This window comes from Sapajus apella, unplaced genomic scaffold (genome assembly GCF_009761245.1).
Source record: "Sapajus apella isolate SASKATOON/1434 unplaced genomic scaffold, GSC_monkey_1.0 scaffold12, whole genome shotgun sequence".
Taxonomy (NCBI): Eukaryota; Metazoa; Chordata; class Mammalia; order Primates; family Cebidae; genus Sapajus; species Sapajus apella.
In genome coordinates, this window is record NW_022436952.1 from 30,434,748 (window position 1) to 30,460,668 (window position 25,921).

The 25,921-nt window shown below is 54.8% G+C and overlaps 3 protein-coding genes and 1 long non-coding RNA gene across 8 annotated transcripts in view; 2 read left to right on the forward strand and 2 right to left on the reverse strand.

Annotated features, from left to right (window-relative positions):
• Window positions 1–8,747, forward strand: part of USP32 (ubiquitin specific peptidase 32) — a 241,596-nt gene extending 232,849 nt beyond the window's left edge. The window contains exons 36-37 of one of the 2 annotated variants that reach the window (XR_004269707.1): window positions 4,019–4,106; window positions 8,387–8,747. The gene's annotated coding sequence lies outside the window, so the exon portion shown is untranslated. Of the gene's footprint in view, window positions 1–4,018; window positions 4,107–7,075; window positions 7,336–8,386 lie in introns of those variants that run through there. The other variant, XR_004269708.1, reaches the window with a different exon arrangement.
• CA4 (carbonic anhydrase 4) lies at window positions 215–9,848 on the reverse strand. Of its 2 annotated transcripts, XM_032280746.1 has the most exons (8): window positions 9,686–9,848; window positions 4,430–4,483; window positions 3,125–3,280; window positions 2,325–2,470; window positions 2,111–2,209; window positions 1,771–1,837; window positions 1,452–1,615; window positions 215–531 (listed from the first exon to the last, which is right to left on the reverse strand). In XM_032280746.1, exons 1-8 carry the CDS (start codon window positions 9,741–9,743, stop codon window positions 337–339), a joined length of 939 nt encoding a protein of 312 aa, XP_032136637.1. In that variant the 5' UTR covers window positions 9,744–9,848; the 3' UTR covers window positions 215–336. The 2 variants fall into 2 exon arrangements, with proteins under 2 accessions (XP_032136637.1, XP_032136638.1); XM_032280747.1 differs by lacking the exon at window positions 4,430–4,483 and having other exon boundaries at window positions 9,686–9,773.
• LOC116553336 lies at window positions 8,893–25,740 on the forward strand. 3 transcript variants are annotated; one of them, XR_004269710.1, is made up of 4 exons: window positions 8,893–9,054; window positions 14,574–14,687; window positions 19,202–22,651; window positions 24,360–25,740. XR_004269710.1 is itself a non-coding variant. In XM_032280748.1 (3 exons), exons 1-3 carry the CDS (start codon window positions 22,420–22,422, stop codon window positions 25,491–25,493), a joined length of 399 nt encoding a protein of 132 aa, XP_032136639.1. In that variant the 5' UTR covers window positions 19,867–22,419; the 3' UTR covers window positions 25,494–25,740. The 3 variants fall into 3 exon arrangements, 1 of the variants encoding a protein (XP_032136639.1); XR_004269711.1 differs by lacking the exon at window positions 8,893–9,054 and adding an exon at window positions 9,900–10,124; XM_032280748.1 differs by lacking the exons at window positions 8,893–9,054; window positions 14,574–14,687 and having other exon boundaries at window positions 19,867–22,651; window positions 24,360–24,507; window positions 25,475–25,740.
• LOC116553338 lies at window positions 17,256–19,192 on the reverse strand. The gene is made up of 2 exons (XR_004269712.1): window positions 17,639–19,192; window positions 17,256–17,324 (listed from the first exon to the last, which is right to left on the reverse strand). It is a non-coding gene; the product is annotated as an uncharacterized LOC116553338 (long non-coding RNA).
• Window positions 25,741–25,921: the final 181 nt, after the last annotated feature.

Genomic DNA, 25,921 nt, shown 5'->3' on the forward strand with positions numbered 1-25,921 from the left:
TCTGACGTACCTTCAGTATCTCTCCAAGGCCCAGGTCTGGGTAGAAAGGAGTGGGGTATAGACATGGAATTCACACAGACCAGGAGTGGGGACACCGGGTAGTATCTGCTTGGGAGAAATCTCCTGGCCTTAAAGCCCCTCCCCGGGAACAGGGGTGGATGGAGGGGAACAGGGTGGGGTAGTTGTGGGAGGCTAAAAACAGACTTGAGAAAGGTTTCTCCAAAAATATGTCTATATTTTAATCATGCCTAAAGTCCCACCTGGGGCGCCTAAGGACTGGAAGCCCAGGACTTGGAGAGCTGAGGCACTGCAGAGGCTGGGTGCAGAAGGGCACCATCATCGCAGTAAGCCGGCCAGCAGCCAGGCCAGCGTGGGACCCAGCAGGGCAGGCAGGGCCCAGGGCAGTGGCTGACCCGGGGCCCCAGACTTGAACACCGTGCGCTGCCCCCGCCGCTGCTTGGGCCTGACATTTTCTGCCATGTTCAGTTTCTGGTCCTTGTCGTAGAACAGCTTCTGAGAGAATGCCAGGATCTGCGGAAGAAGCGAAGGGGCTCAGCGGGTGTGGCCTGTGGCCGGGGAAGCTGCACCCCCAGCCAGGTGACCTCAGGCAGGCACCCCGTCGTGTCCCAGGAGCACTCATTAGGAAAGAGGGGCTCTGAACCCCTGGCTCTCAAGGTGGTCGTGAAGATGATAATAAGGGATGGAAATGAGGTACGTGGCAGGGGTGGGGCTAAGCACCCATGGGCTTCCTTTCACTCACACCCCAGGGGGCCCCAATGCCTGCTTTTCTTGTCACTCTTACTACAGGACAGTGGCTCTCAAACTTGAGCATGTATTAGCATCAGCTGTGGGGCGGGCTTGTTGGGCCCCAGATGCCTGGGCTCCACGCCCAGAGTTCCCTATTCAGTAGCTCTGAGGATTAGCATTTCTAGCAAATTCCCCGGGTGATGATGTTGACTCCTCTGGTTCAAGGTCTGCTCTTTGAGAACCACTGTTTTGGAATCAAAGTAGCTCAAGGGCAGGGATTTGGGCCCTTTGGGCTCACTGCTGCCTCCCCAGAGCCTTGTTCTAGTTCATTGCAGAAACTCCAGCACCATTTGCTCAATGAACGCATTATTTCCTGCTGCCTCCAAGCAACTCCAGGCCAACCTCAGACCCTGCCGCTGGCAGACACCTCTTCCCGAGACACTGCCTCTGCCCTCACTGGACCAACTCCCACCTATTCAGATTTCAGCCTGGAAGCCTCTTCTGACTCCACCTTCCCCGGCCTCCCATCCAGCCACCGGTCCCGTCCGGCGATGGAACGGCTCAGGCCTCTCTTGCCTGTCTTCAGTGAATGTCCATGATTAACAATAGACTTCAGTTCCCTGGGCTCCCCACCCATACCCCGAGGGACCTCTGAGGGCAGAGGGATGATTTCTGGGGAGCCAGGAAGTGGGAGCCCTGCACACCTGTTCTCTGTGGAGCTGAATGGGCTCCTGGAACACAGTCCAGACCACCTTCTCATCACAGGCCGGCGTGGTGAGCGAGCCCAGGTAGCGGAAGTAGTGCTTCAGTTTGTCCTCCTTGGGGAGTAGGTCCAGCAGGCTGCTCTCTGCCATCATGGTGTTCGTCTCTGGGATGGGGGCAGAGGACACTGTCAGTGAGGGTGGGAGAAGGAGCCCTTCTTCCCCTGCATTCTGAGAGCCCAGCTCCCCGAACACCCACCCCTTCCTTTGTGGGATGCATCCCCCTCCTCACCCCTTGCCCTCCTCCACCATGCTGACTCACCAGGTTTGGGGATATTAGACAGTGCCTCCACCAGCGGCCGGAAGCCCTCATTCACCTGGGGTCCAGCCTGGAAAGGGAGGAAAGGGTCTTGAGAAGGTCACAGGGAGCTGGTGGTGGTGGTCAGTTCATTCTCCTGATCTGGGGACAGAAGGCCAGGCAGCTTCTGGGATTGAGGCTCTGGGCTCCCTACCTGGCCGTGGGACATGCAACCCACCCAGAAACAGAGGTGGAAGCTGGAGCCTCCCCCCACCCCCTGCCTTGCTGGAGTCTCAGGTCTCTGGCTCCTAAGCAGCAGCTCTCAGCCCCGGGTTCCCTGGGAAGTGGGCGACGGGGGTCCCACCTCCACCAGAAAGGCCAGCACCGCAATCTCGTCTCCAGGGTCCTGGGCCTCTTTCACGTTCCTCAATGTCCCCTTCTCTTTCTCATGTACTATGTGCACCTGGCAGGGGTGGAGGGTGGAGAGGGGACCTGTGAGGGGCCTGGCTACCCTGCTTGCCCAAGGCAGGTGCATGCCCAGAGCCCAGACAAGGTCCCAGTAGGGGAGGGGCCCTCACCTCCATGGCAAAGCGCTCCCCGTCGAGGCTGTGCTCCGAGCCCTCATCCAGCCACTTGGACCAGTGCAGGTGCAGCTGTGTGGCCTGGTACCGGGCAGGCAGTCCTCCTCCAGAAATGCTGGCCTCGTTCCCCAGCAGCACCATCACTGGTGGAACAAGAGGGACAGAGTCCTTGAAATGGCCTCCCTCAGCCTCTTCCAACCCCTCATCCCAGCTTCACCCAGACGGGACATTCTCTCCTGCCTCCCACCCTTCATGGGCTCCAGTCCTGGCCTGCAGGGGTGGGGTGGAGTGTGGTGGGACAGCCCCAGACTTTTCCCTGGCCTCCCTGCCTGTCTCCCCCTCTGCTGTACTCCCCACTGCCCCAAACTGCAGCTCTGCCCTGGTGCCTCCTCTGCGTCCAACTCTTCCGTGGTGCCCTGGTGTCCTCGGGGTAATGTCCAAACTCCTGAGGCCTGGGTGACCTGCCCCTGGGCCCCAGCCCAGCTGCCCCTGGGCCTTTTTGGGCTCCTCCTAGCTTCACTGTCCTTCATCCACGCAGAGCTCCTGGCAGTTCTCTGAGTGGCTATTCCATGCCTCTGCACATGTCCTTCTTCCAGGAACATGTCCTTCCCCCATCCCAGACTGGTCTGATGAAAATACTGAAAACACACTAGAATGCTCCCTCCTCTACGAAGCTGTCCTCCCCCATGGGGGTTTTCAGCCCCCTCACAGCACAGATGGGTCTGGGCCTGGCACACCCTCCCAGTCCTCGGGGAGCTCGCGTGCCCAGGTCTGCCCAGGGCCTCCGTCCAGCCCACCTGAGTGCCCGTTATTTTGGACGGTCCATTTTTGCTTCTTATCATAGCCAGAGAAGAAGAAGCGTCCCAGTTTTTCGTCCACCTCTGCCTTGGCAGTGACGATGTTGATGGGGGATTGGCGGTCCTTCTGGCAGCTTCCACCCCACTTGCCTGGCCCTAAGCAGGGAGACAGGGTGGGCTGAGAGTCAGGGACGCCTGTCACCAAGGTAGCCCGCAGCACCCCACTGAAGTCAGGTCCACCCACTTGGCTCCCACACAGCAACGCTCTGGGATGGCCTGAAAGCTGTGTTGCCCGGATGCTCAGCGCAGAACCCTGCCCTCACCCTGCGCGCTCCTCCTCCTCCACAGACACACACATGCAAGGCTGGGGAGTCTAGCCCTGGTGTGGGACATAGTGGGAACAGGGTCACCAACTGGTGGCTGTGAGCTCCGGGGTAGGGACAACTTCATGATGTGGTGCACATCTCCAAGCCCGGGCTTCCCAAATGTCAAACGGGAACCGCAGAGATGGCCCGCTCCGAGGATGTCAGAGAGTTTAAAGGAGGTGGCTGGAGAGGGCTTTGGAAGCAGTGGAGTGGGACCCCCTGGGGGGCTGCTGCTGAAGGGCACTGAGCCCCATCTGAGCAATGGCAGGGAGAGGAGTAACCCTGGGGGAGCCTGTTTCCCAAACCCTGATGACCCCCAACACCAGGTGGGCCAGGGTCAGGAGCAGGCAGCGCTGCTCAGTCACAGCAGACCGCAGGGAAATTGGTCAGCATTCGAACAAAAGCATAAAGGACCATTGCTCAGGCCCCCTGTTAGGGGTGTCCCTGGGATAGAACCAACTCCCAGGTTTGTCATGGGAAACAGCAAAATGCCTTTCTCTTTTAATGCTGCTGCCAATTCATTCCATAGGGAACATGTCCTCTTGCTGACAGTAGGTGCCAGTGAAGACTCGGGTCACTCTATGCTCCCTGGTCCCTGAGCACCAGGACAGGAGAGGGTGAGTCTGTGTGAGTGTGAGAGGGTTTGTGTGTGAGAGTGTCTTGTTAGTGTGTGTTTGTGTGTGTGTGTGTGCTAGTGTTGTGTGTGTTTGTGTATTTGTGTGAGTGTGTGTGCTTGTGTGTTGTGTGTGGGTGTTTGTGTATATGTGTGTGTGTTTGTGTGTTGTGTGTGGGGTGTATGTGTGTGTGGGTGTGCTGGGAGCTGATATCTGCCTGGGAGGCCACCATCACCCCTCGTCCTTCCCACACTTCCCGGGTCTCCGTTTCGGCCTGTGTGGTGCCTGCCATGCAGAAAGAGCTGCCCCGGCCTGGCTGTACTCACCCAAGCAGGTGTAGTTGGAGGCCTCGGCTTGAATCTCGTAGCACCAGTGTGAGTCTGGAGCAGAGAGGAAGGGTGTGAAGTGTGTGTGCGTGTGTCAGTGTATCTTGTTACACACACACACACACACAGGAGGATCAGAGGCTGGGCCTCCCCCTGGAGTTGGAGCCCTCCCTTGGGCTGGGATGGAGTGATCCTGACTGTAGGACTGAGGAGGGCCCAGGGAAAGAAACTCAATCAACAGGGGCCGAGAAACAAGTCAGCTGGCCTAGGGCTCTGTTCTCCAGGCAGGGCCAGGCCAAGAAGCCAGGGACCCTCCTGGGATCCCCTGAGGTCACTGCTCTAAAGTGGGATTGGCCTGGATACTCCATCCAGCCACCTCCTCCCCACTTACCTCTCCCACCTCAAACCTGGAAGGGTGACTCTGGGGAGAGGGGAAAAGGAGGACTGGCCCAGCCTCTGCTCCTAGGACAATAGCATCAGGTTCAGCCGGCAGCCTTCCCAGATCCATCCAGATACAAGATGGGGGAGGAGATTAGGCGGTCCCTCCCCCAGAAGGCCTCCCCATGTGTTACCAAGATCCCTTCTTGGCTAGCCTCTCACAGCTCCTGCAAAGAGGAAAGTAGCTAGGCTTTCTCCCCTGCCCCACAACCACACAGTACTGGGCTTTGGGGTCAGGCTGAGGGTTCTGCCTCAGGGCAGTAGAACCCAGTATCTAAAAAAAAGCTGTACCCCAAATGTCCCACATGGATGCAAGATGTTAGTAAAAGGGGAAAATGTGTGCAGGGCATAAGGGGCCTATGGGAACCCTCTGTACTTCCTACTGAATTTTTATGTGAGCCTAAAATTGCTCTAAAAATAAAGCCTATTAATTTTTTTTAAAGGCTACACCAGCAGGGTGAACACGGCATCTCATCCAGAGCTAGAATTCTGGCTGAGCCGCTCAGCAGGCGTAGATGGGTTTGGGGGCAAGTCTCTTAATCTCTCTGAGCCTCAGTTGTATCATCTGTAACATGGGATAAACGTACACGCCTCTTGGGGCCGTGGGGAGGATTAAATGAGTTTCAGGCAGCGTGGCACTTAGTCAAATCCCATCAACAACTCCTTCCCCTCCCCCTCCCCACCCGCCTCCCTCCCTCTGGTGGGCCTCCTATCGGGAGCAGATGGCCAAAGCCAAGGAGGGGCCGAGAGAGGAGAGAAATGAAGTGACTTGGAAAGAACTCAGGATGAGGAAATTCCTAAGAAAAGCACGGTTCCCACTCAGCCAAAGCTGAGGCCTCTGAGCTCATCCGCCCTCTCCCTTCTTGCCTGGGCTGCCCCCACAATCCCATCTCCTTGTAGCCTGAGCCAGGGGTGGAGTCCCTGGAATGGGGACAGGATGGGGAGGGAGCGATGATGGAGCATCCCCGGGAGAAGTAACTGGCCGAGAGGAGCCACTTTGGGGTGTGGAGTTTCCCAGTCCTGATCACCACCTCTCCTGCCCTGCTGGCATTGCCTTTTTCAGAGCTGCAGTGTCTTCCCCCTGGAGTCCCATCCCCAGCCCCAGTCCGGGCTCCGCTGACCCTGGGAGTCGCTGTACCTGGGCCACTCCCAAGAGGGTGAATCTGCAGAGGGCAGTGGCCTCTCACCACCCAAGCCCCTCCCACAGTGGGGCGGAGCTCCGAAGCCTCCAGCTCCCACTCTGCCTTTGCTCAGTCTCCACAGGAGAGTTAGCCGAAATTCTGAGCCCCACAATCTCCCTCTGACAGAGGCATGTTATAGGAAAGCGGTCCCGATCCAGACCCCAAGAGAGGGTTCTGGGCTCTCACACAAGAAACAATTCAGAGCGAGTCCGCAGTGCAAAGCAAAAGCAAGTTTATTAAGAAGTACAGTGGTGAAAGGACAGCTACCTATAGACAGAGTAGGACTTTCCCTAAAGTCAGAGGAGGAACGCGTCAGCCCGAGGTACAATGCTTGTCTATGTGGGGAGATGTGCTCTCTACTAGGGTTGGTGATAAAGGGTTAATTTTCTTAATTATTATGCAAGAATCGATATTATTATTTTGAAATCAAAATTAGGAATGCTTTTGCTCTCCAGATATCGGGGTATCTGGACCTTCCCAAGCCTGGGTCTGTTTAGGAAACATGATTAATTTGTTCCCTTAACCCTAAACACTTAGAGGCTAGAACTGTCTGAGAATGCAGCCCAGCAAATCGGAATTGCTCTGGTTCCAATGCCTCTGACAGGTGCGCCACCAAAGTCCCAGTGCTGGTGACTGAGGAGATAATAAATCAGAGAGCATTTGCACCACGACAGTTCCTTGACATAATCCTCCCATGTCCTGGCCTGCAGAGGTCCTGAAGGCAGAAGGGGTTTTGAAGGTTGAGCTGGCCTCTCCTCTGACTGGAGAGGCCCCAGGGTCAGATATTCCAGAAGCCTCCCTTAAGCCAGCATCCACAAGAGCCAGCTCTGAAGGATGGAGCCCCTGCAACCCTCCTCACAGCCTCCCTGGGGCCTCTCTGGTCCAGGCTTAGCTTTTCTTAGGAATTTGCTCTTCCCTGGCTCTGGCTGCAGCTCCTAGGTTTGTAGTGGTGACCTCTGATCCACTGTCTTAATCATAGAGACTTTTGACCTGCTTGGCTGACCGCGCTTGTAACTACCTTCTTCAGGAAGCAGCAGCCAGGAAAACATGATGGTGGAGAGGCCAAGGCCAGGGGTCAAGTCCATGTCCGTGGAGTGAGGGTGGGGTGCTGGTGGCAAGAGCACCCACCACTCAGGTTCCTGTCCTCGTTGAACGAGAGCGCCACCCTTGCAGATAAGTACCAGCCCACTGTCCCCAGCCACTCCCAAGAGGGCCTGGGAAGGAGAGGGGCTACTTACCCATGGGTCTCAGTGCCCAGTGCCACATCCTACCTTGTCCATCCACCCTGACCAAAGGTGAGAAACCAAAAGCCCATAGCCCATCAGCCAGCACTGCCTGTCACCCAGCTACTGCCCCCCACCCTGACTGACCCCTTACCCCTCCCCCTTGTTTCAAGATGGCTGAAGAAGCCTCTCTAATGGACCTTGCTCACCCCACCTCCCCCTCTGAGGGACAGGAGATAATCCTGAAAAACAGCTCAGCACAACCCAAGTGTGTCCTGGGCAAAGTCTCAGCAGCTCCCAGCCAGGGGGGATCTGGGGCTGTGAAGGGGACTAAATATCCTCTCCCGTCCCCCTCCCTCAATGGACAGAGATGCTCTGGGGGTCTCCATGTGCAACCTGGTCCCTCTCCACCTTGAGTGCCCCATGGGATGAATGGAAGGCAGGTCCCGGTCAGAGAGCCCTGGCACGGGAAGGGATCGCAGCTTGTGTGAGGGGTGAGCTCAGACATATTCCTGACACTGGCCCCAGGCTTGGGGAGAGCCCCATAAACTTGGTGCACGGAGCCCTGGCCACATGCCACACAGGCACTGCACTAAGCACTTAAACCCATCATCTTATTTGAATGCTTAAAATCACTGAAGTCTGAATTACTACCCCTGTTTTGCAAATGGGAAAGCAACTGACTTACCCAAGACCACACAGCTACGAAGCACCCAAACTGCAAAGCATTTCTCTCTCTCTCTCTTTTTTTTTTTTTTTTTGTGACAGAGTCTTGCTCTGTCACCCAGGCTGGAGTGCAGGGGCGAGATCTCGGCTCACTGCAACCTCTCCTGCCTCCTCCTCCCGAGTAGCTGGGATTATAGGCACCTGCCACTGCCCCCAGTTAATTTTTGTATTTTTAGTAAAGACAGGGTTTCACCATCTTGGCCAGGCTGGTCTTGAACTCCTGACCTCGTGATCCACCTGCCTCAGGCTCTCAAAGTGCTGGGATTACAGGCTGAGCCACCATGCCAGGCACATTTCACTTTCTACTGTCTAGCTGTTTAGTCAGTTTCCAATGTCCAATCCAACAAATAAAAGTTTTCATATTCTGCCTTTTCTCTTTCTTCCTCCAGGAGCCCGGAGGAGAGACTGCAAGATGCCCCTCGACCCTCTACCACAGCTCAGCCAGTCCCTCAGGCTTCAGAGGGCACACGCTGGCTCCTCTGTGCTGAGGACACCTTCACCCCTCACTCCGCGGCTTTGCGGGTGCAGCACCTGACTTGGAAGAGGAAGTTTCCGCCTGCGTGGACGCCAAGAACCATACGAAGGGTGGTTGGGCTGGGAACTGGCAGCTGGGGTCTCCAGTGATGGGTTCTGGGGTTGGGAAGAAGGTGCCTCCAGGATCGGATCCCCGTGCCCAGCCGCTTGAAGCGCCTTTAGCTCCTTATCAAATATTAACATGCCTCTCCTGCCACTTCCCACCTGGAGGAATAATTAAGAGCTCGGCTTCACCATTAGCTTCACCATTAATCTTTAAACGAAAATCACCCCGTCCGGAAAGACCGGCTCCGCAGGGGCCTCGGGGCTCCGGGTCCCTCCCTCCAGGCTACCAATTCAGCGCTGAGGGCTGGGGAAGCTAGGGGAGCCTGCGACCCTCGGTGGCAAGGAACCTGGGTAAGAAGAGCTGCTGCCAGGACCCCGCCACACCCAGTGGTCGCCCCTGCTCTGGCCGCGGGGCAGTCACCCAGCGCTGAGCCCCAGAAGGACAGACGGAAACCCACGGACAGACGGAGGAGACTAGGTGAGAAAAAAAGGCGTGCGTTGAGGCTCCTCGGAGAAACAACTTTTTTTTTTTTTTTTTTTTTTTTTTTGAGACGGAGCACCAGGCTGGAGTGCAGTGGCGCGATCTCGGCTTAGTGCAACCTCCACCTCCCGGGTTCAGGAGATTTTCCTGCCTCAGCCTCGCTAGTAGCTGGGACTACAGGCATGCGCCACCATTCCAGGCTAATGTTTGCATTTTTGGTAGAGATGGGGTTTCTCCATGTTGGTCAGGCTGGTCTCGAACTCCCGCGCTCAGCTGATACTCCGGCCTCGGCCTCCCAAAGTGCTGGGATTACAGGCGTGAGCCACTGCGCCCGGCCTGAGAAGCATCCTTATCAGGGACTCCCAACTCGTCTCGCCCTGGGACACCGGGCCACATGCACACACCTTCACCGCTCACACCCGTGCACACACTCTCCCAGCCGCCGCGGACACGCGTGTGCACACATAAGCTCGCGCGCTGCCGGGTCCTCCCGCACCCTCGCGGCCTCCGGCGCACACCCAACTCGGGACCCACGCGCTGCCGCGCACCGGCCGCCCTCAGGGAGCCTCTGCTGGGGTGGGAGAGGGGGGCGCCGAGGGGCACCTGCGGCCGGAGCCCGGGAGCTCACCTGCACCGGCCGAGGGCCGCGCGGAGGAGAGGGCCAGGAGCGCCAGCAGGATCCGCATCTTGCGCGACAGCAAAGATGCCTCCGGGCCGGGGGTCGCGCATGGAGAAGGCAGCAGCGGGTGCAGCGATCCTGCCGGCCGGGGTTTTATAGCGGAGCCGCGACGGGAGGGAGTCCCGCCAGCGGGACGCTGGAGGCGGCTCCTCCCCTTGGCGGGGCCTCCCCTCCCCTCCCCACCTTTCCCCTGTCCCTCAGCTGAAATCCTCTGCTCTCCCCGGTCCTCCGCCCCGCCCGGCCACCTCTTACCCTGTGCGCGAGGCCCCCTCACCCACTCCTTGTCCTGTCCACTCAGAAGCGGCGCCCCGCCCCTCCTCCATTCTACTCCTGGTCTCTGGTTTTGGAACAGGGACGCGACACCGCAAAGTGCTTGACCCACACAAGGGTGAGTGCCCCGATGATGACTTCGGTCATTTGGCGCCACCCCTGCGCAGTGGTCTTGAATGGGACCTTGGAATGGCCTTGGGGTGGGGGTGGGGTGGACAGGGTCTGGAAGAGATGAGATGCTGAGGGGCGTGTGATGCCCTTTGTGGAATCAGTGGCGGCAGAAGGGCTCTCTTGCCTCTCCCAGGCAGTGGTCATTGATTCTCTGGGTCTCACTCTTCTTCCATTCCCTCCCAGGCTGCTCCAAACTTAATTTCTAGGCAGACCAAAGACCTTTCTTCTAACACAGAGCAAAGCTGTCTCTAAACTGCCCTTATTGGTGTTTGCGTGACGACTAGAGCCTGGGGGAGGGAGGGAGAGTTGAGGGGGCAGAATTAAGAAATGGATTGCAAGAGGATTTGGTGAGGGAAAAGCTGGGGTCAAAGGGGAGGAGCTAGGTTATTTGAGGCCCCCCAGGTGGAGAGATGAGATGGGAAGAGAAGAGACTGGGGTCTGAATGGACCCCCAGTTCTTCCATCTGCCAAGATCTCCAGAGGAGTCCAGAGAAAGTTTTCTTAAGGATGGTTCCAACATTTGAGGAAGTGGGGTCCCCCTTGCTCCCCCAAGCTGCCTCTTGTCTCCCCTCTTAGCTGTAGCCCCCTGCTACTGCAGGTCCTCTGTGTCCCACATGGGGTGGGGGCTTCTGTGGAAGTTTGGGAAGCTCAGGCTGGGGTGCAGGAGAGGGACAGGGAACCAGGCAGTGGACCTGGACCCCCTCCATCAACCCATCAACAGGGAGCTCTGGTTTTATGGTCTAGCCACTTCCCTATCCACTGCCAACCTCTCAGCCCCTACCGACCTTTGAACCTGGGCTAGGGACCTCTGAAGGAGGATTGCCTTCCTCAGAAGGATTCAGGCAAAGAGGCTTCCTCCTTGCTTAGAGTAGAGGCTGATTCCCTGCTCCTGGCCCAGGATCACACAGCCTCACGGAACAGCTTTGATCCCACAGAGAGGCAGGTGGGAGGGAAGGGGGTGTTCATGCGAGGCTTAGGGCCCTATTGTCAACACCATTGTAGAATTTCATCACCAGCCAGCCTGAGACCATGACAGCCACAGGAGGGATTCCACACCCAGAGCCTATTCTGGGGAGTGCATTTGTGTTCACAGGGCTATAAAAATGTCCCTTTCAGGACTGAGGAAGCCTGTTCCTGGGAATAAAGATGATCCCAGGGAGTCCCGTGACCTCAGGCCAGCCCCCTGAGGAGCAGGGGAGAGGCTCAGAAACCTTTGGTAGGGTTAAGGGACTATTGATCAATGACCGATGTTCAAGTTCATTGCATTGGGGCCCCCCAGGAGACAGGCGGGCCCTGGATGCATTTTGGGACCAAAAAGATGGGCGAGGAGAACCAGTCCCTGGTGGGGCATCCTCTCTGAGGAACGGGGTTGGGGGAGGGGTAAAGCTGTGCACTCTCTCATCTATGCATCTTAACTATGGACACCACAGAGGCTGCACACTGGCGATGGGTGGCCGGAGGGGTCCTGCTCTGTCTGCGATGTCTAACTCCAACAGGGTGAATGGCCTCCCTCCTCATTCCTGGTCTTAACATTCTCAACCTTATCTCCCAGCCCTGACCCCTAGCCTGGCCTCTGTGTCACTGACCCCTGGCCAGTCACATGTCACTGTCTAGGCTAACTGGGGCTCAGCTTACCTGTAGGGACAAGGCCTGACTTAGGGTCGTTAGAGCTGGAATGGGTGCTGACATGTCCCAGTGACTTACAGGGCCCATAAACCTGCCAGCCCAGGCCACCTCAGTGGGAGAGCCCAGCCCAGCAGCCCCAGCCTCCTCCCTCTGACTCGGCAGAGCCTCCCAGTGTTCTGAGTTCAAGTCTTTGCTTTTCCCCTGACTCACGGATGACCTTGGGCAACTTTCCTGCACCCCGCTGATTGCAACTTCCTCATCTATAAACTGGAGATGGTAATCGCTGCCCTGCTGACCTCCACCAATAAACAGTTATTCTGAGTCTGCTGTGAACCAGGGGCCTGCCCAGCCCAGATTTTCACAACCAGCCTCTCAGTGCCTGGGTGTAGCTGGTGGCCCATGGCGGATGCAAAGATGAATCACACTCCTTGTCCTCTGGGGATGTTTGCACGCACGGCCTGTCAGGAACAGAAGGGAGCCCATGGGAAAGCTAAGGGGCTTTGAGACATACAACCCTGGAGTCACTTCTGGCTCCATCCACTTGCTCTGTGATGGCAGCTGCGCCTCTGTTTTCCTCATCTGTGAAATGGAAATCATCCCCGGGTCTCTCTCAAAGGTTGTTGTGAGACTTCAGTGACCTAAAGTCTGAGGAGGCTTGGTCCATGGCTTGGCACGTTGGCACATGTGACCATGACCTCTAAACAGAGGATTAAATCTGACCCAAGGCGGGTGTGGAGGCAGCCTTGGGTGGGATGGGACATTGAGTTAGCACTGGGGAGGGGCCCTCGCACGCCCAGGCTCTTCCTGGACTCCCAAGGGCAAGGAGGGGAGCCCCGACTGTGTGGACCTGGGAACATGGGGCTCAGATGCATCCTCTGCTGGGACTGTGAGAGGCATGGGGTGGAGGCATACAGGGAACTGAGCTCCTGAACCCCTGGGTTCACAGCTCAGGTGAAGATCAAATACATAGCCCTAAACAGACACCGATCCTACCTTATGCTCAGTGTAGCGGGCTGGCAGAGAGAGGATAAGGCAGAGGATCAGAATAGGAGTAGGAGCCACACTGCCCCCTGGGGTCTACACCCCAGTCCTGACACTCAGCTTCCACCCCCATCATGATCAGTATCCTGATCAGGAAAATCACCAGCCTTCGACCATAAGGAAAAAAAACAGCAGCTCTGGGCATGGTGGCTTATGCCTGTAATGCCAGCACTTTGGGAGGCTGAGGCAGGCAGATCACTTGAGGTCAGGAGTTCGAGACCAGCCTGGCTAACATGGAGAAACCCCACCTCAACTAAAAACACAAAAATTAGCCAGGCATGGTGGTGCACACCTATAATCCCAGGTATGCCGGAGGCTGAGGCGAGAGAATCATTTGAACCCGGAAGCCTGAAGTTACAGTGAGCTGAGATTGCGCCAGTGCACTCCAGCCTGGGCAACAGAGCAAGACTCTGTGTCAAAAAAAAAGAAAAGAAAAGAAAAGAAAACCAGCGTACCTTCATATGAGCATAGTTAGAATTCCACAAGATAATGCAGGGTAAAGGGCCTGTCTGGACACTTACTGAGTGCTCAATAAACCTCAGCTGTAATTCTTTGTTTTTTCTTTTTTTAATAAATAAATAGAGACGAGGTTTCACCATATTGATCAGGCTGGTCTTGAACCCCTGACCTTGTAATCCACCCGCCTTGGCCTCCCAAAGTGCTGGGATTACAGGTGTGAGCCACCACGCCCGGCCCTCAGCTGTAATTCTTAGTTGTTAAGGCTGCAGTGGCTTTATGCCCAGAGCAGCACAGGAGCCCAGAGGAGCAGCACGCCTAAGCCAGCCTGTGGGGAAGAGACTGGGGAAGCCTTCCTCAAGGGATCAGACCCACGCTGAGTCTTCAAAGAAAAGTAGAGCTTAACTTAAAAAGGGAAGGGAGATGCAGGTGAAGGAAACAGAATGAGAAAAGGCATGGAGTTGAGGCTGGAGGCCGGAACTTGTCTGCAAGGATTCGAAGGTTGGACTGATCTATCCTTTCGGGGGGATAGGTATCAATATCCTAATTTCATAGACCAGGAAACATTCTCAGAGAGAGTCACTTGACCGCAGAGCGGGTAAGGATCCTCCGTTACTTCTTTGAGTTACAGAAGAGGAAACTGAGACTCAGAGAGGGCAGTGTCTTGCCCAAATTGCACAGCAAGGAGAGAGGAGTAGAGGTGGGATTAGAACCTTGGTCTCCTGCCCCTCTTCCCAGTGTTCTTTCTATGCCATCTCACCTCCTCCCAACCCCACACACTTCTTCCCTCCCACTGGGAGCCCCAGCCTCCATCTGCCCTCACTTTCCTCACCCGCAGATTCTCTGCTGACTTGCAGATGATTCTGGGAAAAGTTTGCAGAGATTCCAGCTTTTGTGTCCCCCGAGAGTAAGATTAAATCCACACAAAAGAAGCGTTAGTCAACAGCCTGTGCTCCACCTCTCCCCAGCCTGGATCTCCGCCGTATTCCTGCGAAGACCAAAAACTTCTTTCCTGCCAGCACCTGTGGAGGCTGCGCTCCCTCTTCCCACTCTCTGTGCCTGCCCTATTTCTCTGGACTGTGCTGAGAATCTGGGGGAGTGGTGGGGGACCGGCAGAGAGAGCTGGAGACTGTCACTGGGGAAGGACAGAAGCCTTTTTGGTAGAGGAGTTGGCAGAAACTTCTGGCTCTGCACATTTTGAAATAACAATAGCAGTAATATGTGTGAAACTACCCAGTGATAGAGGTGACATATGTTCTGTCCCTCCCCTGCAGAAAACTCAGGAATAGTCCCCTGTGGTTGTCCCCTCCCCTCTCAACATGTCGGCCACAAAAGCTCAGGATCGCACCAGCAGGATGCTGTTATCGGAGCGACGTTGGACTTTCCAAGTATGTTCATTTACGTTTGGGTTTTGTGATGGAGGGACCCCCTAAATAGGGTGAGGAGGGGGAATTGGGTGGGGAGAAAAACAAAGCCACACAAGCAACTTTGGTCAGGGAGGCAATGCTCCTTCCTTAATTAACATGGTGACAACATTAAGAAAACAGGCTTGGGGGTGGCTTGGCGGTGGCTTGGCGGTGGCTCACACCTGTAATCCCAGCACTTTGAGAAGCCTAGCCTGGCAGGTTGCTTGAGCCCAGAAGTTCGAGGCCAGCCTGCGCAACTTGGCGAAACCTGGTTCCTACAAAAAATACAAAAATGAGCTGGATGTGGTGGCACACGCCTATAGTCCCAGCTACTTGGGGGGCGGGCTGAGGCTGGAGGATCACTTGAGCCCAGGAGGTTGAGGCTGCAGTGAGCCAAGACTGCACCAGTGCACTTCAGCCTGGGCAACATAGTGAGATCCTGTCTCAAAGAGAGAGAGAGAAAGAGACAGAGAGAAGAAAAAGAAACAAGGCTTGGCCGGGCGCGGTGGCTCACGCTTGTAATCCCAGCACTTTGGGAGGCCGAGGCGGGTGGATCATGAGGTCAAGAGATTGAGACCATCCTGGTCAACATGGTGAAACCCCGTCTCTACTAAAAATACAAAAATTAGCTGGGCATGGTGGCGCACGCCTGTAGTCCCAGCTACTCGGGAGGGTGAGGCAGGAGAATTGCTTGAACCCAGGAGGCGGAGGTTGCAGTGAGCCAAGATCGCGCCATTGCACTCCAGCCTGGGTAACAAGAGCGAAACTCTGTCTCAAAAAATAAAAGAAACAAGGCTTGGCCAGGCACAGTGGCTCACACCTGTAATCCCAGCCGTTTGAGAGGCTGAGGCAGGAGGGTCACTTGAGCCCAGGTGTTTGAAAACAGCCTGGGCAACATAGCAAGACTCTGTCTCCACAAAAAATAAAAAATGAGGGGAGTATGGTTGTGCACATCTGCAGTCCCAGCTACTTAGGAAGCTGAGGTAGGAGAATCCCTGGAGTCTGGGAGATGGAGATGGAGGCTGCAGTGGGCTATGAACATGCCACTGTACTCCAGCCTGGGCAACAGTCTGGCAGTGTGAGACCCTGTCCTCCCAAAAGAAGCAAGAAAGCAAAGAAGGAAGGAAGGAAAGAAGGAAGGAAGGAAGGAAAGAAAAGAAAGGGAAGAAAGGAAGAAAGGAAGGAAAGAAGAAGGAAGGAAGGAGGAAAGGAAGGAAGAAAGGCTAGCAGGTCTGGTGGCTCAGGCCTGTAATCCCAGCACTTTGAGAGGTGGAGGTGGGTGGATCACCTGAGGTCAGGGGTTTGAGACCAGCCTAACTAACATGGTGAAACCCCATCTCTACTAAAAATAGAAAAATTAGACAGGTGTGATGGTGCATGCCTGTAATCCCAGATACTCAGGAGGCTGAGGCAGGAGAGTCGCTTAAACCCAGGAGGCAGAAGTTGCAGTGAACCAAAATCATGCCACTGCACTCCAGCCTCGGTGACGGAGCAAGACTCCATCTCAAAAAGAGAAAAAAGGAAGGAAGGCAGGCAGAAAGGAAGGAAGGAAGAAAACAAGCTCTCTCAGGGTGTGTGTGTGTGTGTGTGTGTGTGTGTGTGTGAACTTCTTTTTCCTGATTACTCAAATAACACTTGCTCATCATAGAACATTTGGAAAGGAGAAAAAGAAATATTATTCATAACCTTACCTCCCAGAGGCAATCATTTTACAATTGTGATGCATTTTTAAGAAAAAACATTTTTTTAAATTACCACCCCACCTCAAACCGTGTTTAATTTTTCTGTGTCCCCTGTGGTCTTTATCTACGTGCAAGCATGCTATTGACATAGTGAACAATGGAGGGCCCTGCTTTTTTTTTTTTTTTTTATAAAGATGGGTTTTCACCATGATGTCCAGGCTGGTCTTGAACTCCTGACCTCAGGTGATCCACCCACTTCGGCCTCCCAAAGTGCTAGGATTACAGGCGTGAGCCACCGCGCCCAGCTGGGTCCTGCTTTTTAACATCTACATTTCAGTGTAAACATGAGTCCATGTTACTGGGCAGCCTTTACACCTTTCATTTTGTGGCTCCATAATACACCCAGGCTGCAACGTCAGCTCCCTCTCCTTTCTAAAGAACACTGCAGCGAACGCCTTCCCGCCCTGCTGGTTGGACAGGGCAACCGGATGGGCAGGGAAACTGGGAGTCTCAGCTCCTCTCACCGCCTCCCCACTGAGGGGAGCTGCCCTAAGTTCATGAAAATAGTTGAGGGGTGCGGTGGGGCCTGGTGAAGGTCCCTTGTTGATCAGTCAGAGAATCTGAGCCTGGAGTCCTAACTCTGACGTCTGATGTGCCTGTGAGGTGGGGAATATGTGTGAGGTTGGGGGGGAGGTCGTTCTGAATAGATTTGCAGAACGTGAGGGAAAATGTGCTTGTGGTGCCTCCTCCCCGAGTGCCTTTGCACAACATTGGCGCCCTCTGCTGTCCCTGCTTGTCTAACAGTTTGGACCATTTCAGCTTGGAAGTTCTTTCTAATTGTAGATCAGTCTGTCCTGAGTCTCTTTTCTGGTTAGTGGGGAGGTATCATTTAACAGCAATGAAATAGAATTCAGAGGTCGGGTGTGGTGGCTCACACCTGTAATCTCAGCACTTTGGGAGGCCAAGGCGGGTGTATCACTTGAGGCCAGGAGTTCGAGACCAGGCTGGCCAACTTGGAGAAACCACGCCTCTACTAAAAACACAAAAATTAGCCAGGCATAGTGGTGCACACCTGTAATCCCAGGTACATTGGAGGCTGAGCCAGGAGAATCATTTGAACCCAGAAGGCGGAGGTTACAGTGAGCTGAGATTGCGCCACTGCACTCAAGTCTGGGCAAGACAGCCAGACTCTGTCGCAAAAAAAAAGAAAAAAGAAAGAAAAAACAAACAGCAGTCAGAGAGTTGAAAAACAGCTCTTTAGGTCCACCCTAAACCCAGTACCAGAACTTTAGCCTCCTTCAGGAGACTTCCTTATCTGAACTACTCTCTTAGATACTGAATAGATAACCGAGTCAGTGGGGGAGGTGGTGGGGGGAACTGAGAGAAGCAGTTAAGAATGAGGCAGCATGTTCCCTGAAGACCCTGTCCTAGCCACTCCCTTCTCCAGGTGTAGAAAGAAGCTGAGCAATTGGCAACTTAGCTCACCTCCTGCATCTGATAAGGGCCACACGTGGGTGCACGGGTACACGTGGAGTGGTTAGATGGGTCTGGCAGCCTCCTCGTTTATTATGCAAATAGAGAAGCAGGGAGTGGCTCTTTCCTAGTAAGTACTGTAACTCCGAGATTTCTGAAGTGTAAAGTTTAATGAGCCTTGTGCAGTAGAGGAGTAGGGCAGTCCTGGCTTCCTGGGGCCAGGGGCTTGCATAGTCACAGAGGGGCTGCATTTAGAAGGGCTCTACGTTTTCTTTTTCCTTTTTTGGTGGTGGTGGGGGGAACAGGCTGATCTCGAACTCCTGACCTCGGGTGATCCACCTGCCTCGGCCCCGCAAAGAGCTGGGATTACGGGCCTGGGCCACCTCACCTGGCCCACATTTTCATTTTGTAGCTTATACAGGAGGCTGGAGTGGTGGGAGTGGTTTCTGTCTTCTGACTATATCTCCACCCTCCCAGGGCAGGCAGCTAGGGGGCTGAGATTCTAAAAACCAAGGGAAAGCTTCCCAGGGCCCAACCTCCTCATATAATTCATAGGACAAGTCTGGAATAAGCAAGGACTATGTCCATAAAAGGAAATAAAAGACAAGACAATATTGGCCCATGAGTCAAGCGAGATCATGGCACAAAGAAGCAGGACACTGTTCCCCAGAGCAGGGATCAGTTCAGAGAAGAGGTCGGGGGCCGCTGGGGAATAGGCAACAGTCCTCGGACCAGCGGAGCCCTCGGCTGGTGCAGGCTCTGCTTTCTCGCGGGAAACGCTCCCTGATCCATGCTCGCTGACAGCCCTCCGCACCGCGCAGCTGCGGCCTCTGTGCCCCGGAAGGCCTCTTCAGCAGCCTGGCAGTGCTTGAGTTGCGCGCAGCGTTTCCGCCTCCACAGTGCCTGCTCCTCGCTGCGCTGACAACTAGGTCAGCGATGCACGGTCCTCAGGTGCCCTGCGCGCTGAGCGTGACGTCCAGCCAGAGCGCGGCCCCTACGCAGGCCAGCCTCGACCTGGGGCGCTGTCTGAACTGGGCGCTGGTTGCACACTCAGCTGGCCTGGAACACACTGGACGACACCTGCCTGCCTGACTTCTGCCTCTACTAACTGGTCTGGCATTGCGCCCCGGGCTGATGATAAAAAGGTGCCAGGAGGCCCTAGTACACCGCGCAGGAGCACGGCGGGAGCCAGATGGGGCAGGGCTTTCATAGCATTGGACCTCTTCTCTGAACTGGTGCCTGCTCTGGGGAACAGTTTCCTGCTTCTTTGTGCTACGATCACACTTGATTCATGGTCAATATTGTCTTGTCTTTCCCTTCCCTTTCTTTTTATGGACGTAGTCGTCCTCACTCACTCCAGACCTGTCCTGTGAATTGTGATGGGGAGGCTGGGCCCTGGGAAGCTTTACCGCGGCTTTTAGAATCTCACTCCTCTGGGCCAGCGGGGATGAGGTTGCGCTGTGCTCCGGTAGTACCGATGGCGTGACGGGTCCCGCGCGGAGCAGCGACGCCGAGGGTCGGGGCGCAAGGCCTCACGCGGGCGTCCTCCTTGCAGCTGCGCGGCCATCCCGCTCCTCCGCCCCGAGCCATGAATCTCAGCAGCACCAGCAGCACGGAGGAAAAGGCAGTGAAGACGGTGCTCTGGGGCTGCGAGCTCAGTCAGGAGAGGCGGACTTGGACCTTCAGACCCCAGCCGGAGGGGAAGCAGGGCTGCAGGCTGTTGCTTCATACGATTTGCTTAGGGGAGAAAACCAAAGAGGAGGTGCATCGCGTGGAGATCCTGCCTCCAGGAAACCGAGAGGACAAGAAGACGCAGCCGGTCACCATTGCCTCGCTCCAGGCCTCAGTCCTCCCCATGGTGCGCCTTTCCCTGCCGGCTGGAAAACTGCAACCAGCCCCAGCCTCACACTCACCCTTTGGCGGGAATGCACACACACGAGGGTACATTCACCCTATAGAAGTCAGCTGTGTCAGGGAGGCAGCACAGCCCATGCAAAGAGCTGGGGTCTAGCCCAGCTCACCCCTTCCCAGAGCTGTGTTACCTTGGACAAGTTAAGCTGTCTGCAAAAATTACACTTCAAACCATGGGTCCCCCACCACCCGGCCAAGGACCAGAACCCTTCCGTGGCCTATTAGGAACTTGATGGCACAGCAGGAGGTGAGCAGCTAGCTAGCTGGCATTATGGCTGAGCCCAGCATCTGATCAGATCAGAATGACATTAGATTCTTTTGGGAGCATGAACCCTATTGTAAGCTGTGCATGCAAGGGGTCTAGGTTGCATGCTTCTCATGAGAATCTAATGCCTGAACCGTGATGGAGCAGTTTCATCCAGTCCTGTGGTTTTCAAGACCATCTAAACAAAGACTCAGAAACCTATTTCTGTAAACCCACCCTCTCTTGAGCTCCAAGTCCTATATCCAACTCTGTGTCTTTAATAGATATATAATAAATATCCCAAACTTAACATGTCTGGGAAAAAAAAAAAAAAAAGGAATCTCACCCCTCTGTGGTCATCCAAGCTTTCCAAAAAGGAAAAAAAAAATCTTTTCTTTCTTTTTTCTTTTCTTTTCTTTCTTTCTTTCTCTCTCTCCTTCCCTCCCTCCTTCCTTCCTTCCTTCCTTCCTTCTTTCCTTCCTTCCTTCCTTCCTTCCTCTTTTCTTTCTTTCTCTCCCTTTCTTTTGGACATGGTCTTGCTCGCTTACTGAAACCTTTTGGTCTCAGGTGATCCTCCTACCTCAGCCTCCCAAGTAGCTGGGACTACACGTGGAGCGCCATCACTCTCGGCTAAATTTTGTGTTTTCTTGTAGAGATGGGGCTTCACTATGTTGCCCAGGCTGGTCTTTAATTCCTCGGCTCAAGCGATCCGCCCGCCCGGCCTTCCAAAGTGCTGAGATTATAGGCGTGAGGTACTGCGCTGCCCATACTTGGATTTTACATGCTCAGGAGCAAAAATCTGGTCCCGAAGTTGCTGTACCCAGTGTCAAAGAAGGGCATATTCACGTTGTGAGAGATGTGCGGGAGAAATTCCAGGGATTTTTCTCTCCTGCTTCGCAGGTAGCAGTGTTGACACAGCTCGGATGGCCACAAGGGGGTTGAGATTCTAAAAGCCCAGGGAAACTTTCCTGGGGCCCATACAATTCATAGGACAGGTTTGGAGTGAGTAAGGACTATGTCCATAATATGTGAATTCCTGCCAGTGCCGGGAGAGAGCATGGGGTTGGAGCTTCGCCCACCTCTGCCGCGCTGATTGGGTCTGGACAAAGGCATGGACCTTCGCCGAGGCTTCTCAGGCAAGCTCCGACCTCCCCGGTGCTTCCGGGTGAAATCCTCGGTGGTCTGAACAGTTGAGGCAGGCGACGATCCATCCATGAGCGCTGTTGGACCAGTGTGGACGCGTCCTGGAGTTCGGGTCGAATCCTGAGTGGAGGCTGCAGCGCGGACTCTCGGCTTCCCGTAGATGGCGGAGGGGCGTAGGGCGCTTCAGCACCACGGGGTGGACAGCACCCTGGAGGCAGCAGCGGAAACCTGCAGCCGAGGTCGCTGCCCGGCTCCCCAGACTACTTCCGCGGTCTTTACCCCGGAATAGAGGCAGAGGGACAGTCCCAGCGGGGCCGAGCTTCGGGTCCAGGACCTCACAGCCCACAGGCTGTGCGAAGCCTCGGCCTGCGCTCAGGGGTTCACGCAGAGCTTTGGGTCAGAGATGAGGTGGAGGGAGCTGCGGGGGAAGGCTGGCGATTCATCCAGCAGCGCGCGGCCCGGGTCAGGAGACTGAACCTTGGTCACGCGCCTGGAGCCTCCTTGGAATTCCAGTGTAGACACCGTCGCGGCTGCTAGTTGCAGCCGACCCTCAGGTCACAGCCGGCCCAGACTTGCAGCCTCAACTGCAACCTCCCGCCCCAGGTTAAAAGACAACATATGACTTCTGGGTTGCTTCAAAAAAAAAAAAAAAAGCAACATAACGACATCCCGAGGGGCAATGGGGTACAGAGGGACTGTTCTAGGGCAGCGAGGCAGAGCAGTCCCTCTGCGCAACGCTATGACAGCGACGACACCGTGAAGCGTTTACAGGAAGCAGGACCATGGACTGTTTCTAGGAAGCCCGTAGTAATTAAGTGGAATTAAGATTCCAGGGCGTTTTACACGCGGTTCTTTCAGAGCCTTTCAGCAGCCGAGGAAGGTGGGCCCGAGCATCAGCTGTCATCCACGAAGGCGCTCAGAGGGCAACCGACCCCTCTACATCACACAGCCCAGGGGCTCTGAAGCCGGGACTCGAATACAGGTTTCTGCACCCCAGATCTGCTGCTCGTCCTCGGCACCTGCTGCCTCCCGGGAGCCCGTCACCTGCAGGACAGAGGGCTTCCCTGCAGCCGCGCTGTTCGCTGTGCCTCCGGCATCAGTCGTGGGCGCCTCAGTCCCAGTCCAAGAGCGGCCTCGGACTGAACGGACGTAGACTGGGGCTGGAGACTCGTAGGGATGGTGGCGGCAATTACCGACCTGGGAGAGCGAGCGCACCTGGCGCAGGGACCTTGGCCAGGCGGGACCACCTGATCCACTCGGAATGTGGGTGGGGCTCCTGGTTAGCGACTTGTTTATAAACAACGCCCCATCCCTTGAGCTGGCGTTCAAGGCTCATCACCACTGTTCCACTTATTCAGAGCCCGTCCATTTCACAGGCAGTCCCCGGGAGCCGGCTGGGTTCCACCTTTTGGCTGTTTGGCTGTTTCAGCTTCCTGAATTTCTGATCTGGCCTACCCACCGCAGCCTTCTGAAGGAGACTGGCGGGACACAAGGTGAGCCCCTGGTGCTTAGGAACGTCCACAAGTCAGGGTCTGCATAGCTGCTGCCTTGACCTCAGCCAGCCAAACACCTTGTTGGGGAGGAAGGAGAGGGATCTCTGGTGACTGGGGAGAGCCCAGGTCCAGCTTTTTGGGGCCAGGGACCTACACTGGAGGGAGCCACACCTTGTCCTCTGGGTAACCAGAGAGGGCTGTACTCACTGTGCACCAACAGTGACAGGCATTTCTCTCCTGAACTCCCAGGAAGCCCTCCTCAGACCAGAACTTAGTCCCCACTGCCAGCAGCTGCTCAAAATATAGTCTCTTGGCCACGCACCGTGACTCATGCCTGCAATCTCAGCATTTTGAGAGGCCAAGGCAGGAGGATGGCTTGAGCCCAGGAGTTCCAGACCAGCCTGAGCAAGATGGTGAGACCTTATCTCTCCAAAAAAAAAAAAAAAAAAAAAAAAAGGCCAGGTCTGGTGGTTCCTGCCTGTAATCCCAGCTACTTGAGAAGCTGAGGCAGGAGAATCACTTGAGCCCAGGAGTTTGAGGCTGCAGTGAGCTATGATCATGCCACTGCACTCCAGCCTGGGTGACAGAGAAAGATCCCGTCTCTATAAAAAATTATATACAATATTATATATATATGTGTGTGTATATAGGTATACATATATAAAATACATTACATATAATCCTAGCAGGAGGGTGGCTGAAAGAAGGCCTGGGTAGGTTTTGTAAAGAGTGAGTTCACTGGACTCCCCTGCAAAACTCTACCTGTGGAGCCCAGAGCCAAGGCCTTGCCACTCCCCCACTGGGTAGGGCATAAGTGGCAAGTAGGCCAAGGATAAATGCTAGGGTGACATGAGGGTGTCCAGCCTGTTAAAATGATCATTGCAGATGTCACACTGGCCTGGGAGCAGCAGGGCTTGGAAAACAACTGCTGCCACCTACCTGCCCTGATGGTCCCAGAGATAGGGTAAGCAGTAAATGATTCAGGGCAGGACTCCACAGCTGATGGTTTGGTTGGGCACAGCAGACTCAATTTTTTCTTTTCTTTTCTTTTCTTTTGAGACGGAGTCTCACTCTGTCACCCAGGCTGGAGTGCAATGGCATGATCTTGGCTCACTGTAACCTCCGCTTCCCAGGTTCAAGCGATTCTCCTCCCTCAGCCTCCTGAGTAGCTGGGACTACAGGCATGTGCCACCAGTCCTGACTAATGTTTTGTATTTTTAGTAGAGATTGGGTTTCATTGTGTTAGCCAGGATTGTCTCGATATCCTGACCTTGTGATCCACCCATCTCGGCCTCTCAAAGTGCTAGGATTACAGGTGTGAGCCACCGCACCCAGCCTCATTTTTTAAAATACAGAGTCTTGCTCTGTCACCCAGGTTAGAGTGCAGTGGTGTGATCTTGGCTCACTGCAACCTCCACCTCCCGGGTTCAAGTGATTCTGCTGCCTAAGCTTCCTGAGTAGCTGGGACTACAGCTTGTGCCACCATGCCCGGCTAATTTTTTGTATTTTTAGTAGAGACGGGGTTTTACCATGTTGGCCAGGCTGGTCTCGAACTCTTGGCTTCAAGTGATCCACCTGCCTCAACCTCCCAAAGTGCTGGGATTACAGGTGTGATCCACCATGCCTGGCCTAGCAGATTCAATTTTTAACAATCTTCCTTCTCTGTCTCACCTTGGAGCCCTCTTGATTTTGTCTGTTTATCTGGCAGGGCCTGCTGTGCTCCTTGGGGATGTGACCAGAGCTCTGAAGCACAGGCTGTCCAAATGTGCTCTTCGCTTGGCCTCGAGTGTGGCATCCTCCCTCAGCTTGTATGTCTGGGCTTCCTGTTCTGAGGCAGGTAACTGGACATTGCTGAGGTGCAGCTGCTCAGCTGGGACCACAGGAGGCAGAAGCAGAGGGTGAGAAACAGGAGAGGACATATAGTGGGCACCTTCTCATCAAGGACTGGAGCCTAGCCTGGGAGGCCTCTTTCCTGCTAAATATGATCACAATAACAGAATAATAACAGTAGCTCCCAATTCTTGCCCATTTACTGTATGTCTCTGATAGGCATGCTGCAAGTAATTTATATGCATCATTTCATTTAATCCTTTCAGCAATCTGTGAGGTATGTGCCGTGATGATGTTCATTACACACATGGGGCTGGTAGAAGTTAAATTACCTAGACCACACTGTCAGAAAAAGCTAGGATTCCAACACAGCCTATCTGACTTCAGATGCCTCTCAGATATGTTCCTGGTCTTGCAGGGGTTTTTCTTGGTGGTGCTTCAAAGCCTCATGGAGCATGACCTCTCTGATGACCTCAAGACAAAACTGCAAAAGAACCCCAGCAGGGTATCAGGCTGGAGGGGGGTGGGGTGCATGCGTAGAGGGTGGTTGGGTGCATTCTGGATGAACCAGAGTGCCCAGAGGAACTCCCCCAAACTTCCAAGGTCCTCTCAGGGTTGGACAGCCAGGAGAAGGTGGCTTCCTCAAGAAAAGAGGTACTGCTGGAGCCTGTCTGGACTGACTCCTTTCAGATCTGTGAGTAGAAGATAGCCAGTGGCTGAGCTGGGAGTTCAAGAGTAGCCCAGGAACATGCAGGCCTACAAGTCTGTCTCCATCCTGTTTGCTGGTGAGAGCAGCTTGATGAGAGTACAGCTCCCCACTGGCAACCTGAGAGTCTGGTGGAAGTGACATAGCTCATAACTGGGGGGGCAAGGACCATGCCTGTTTCTCATAGGGGACCCAGCACCAGCGCAGTGCCAGATATGCAGTGCACCATATGTATTTGTGGATAAACAATCCCTATTTTTCTTTTTCTTATGCCTCCGTTTCCCCAGTGATGGTGTCCTGGACTGAAGATCGTGGCTGGAGTGCATGTTACCGCCGACAAAGCTCAGAACACCAGGCAGGGCAAGACCAGCGACATCAGACTAAGATATAATGGCACTGATCCTGGATTTGCAGGGCCAGAATAAACAAGAGACTGTAGAGACTGTTTTGTCCCATTCATTCTTTTATAGGCAGAACACAGACCCAGAGAAAAGAGATAACTTGTCCCAAGCTACCCCGTGAAGGAGGAGGGATAAACAGTGTGCTTCTAGAATATTTATTTATTTATTTATTTTTTGAGACATAGTTTCACTCTTGTTGCCCAGGCTGGAGTGCAGTGGCGCAATCTGGACTCACTGCAACCTCCTCCTACCGGGTTCAAGCGATTCTCCAGCCTCAGCCTCCAGAGTAGCTGGGATTACAGGCACCCGCCACCGCGCCCAGCTATTTTTTTT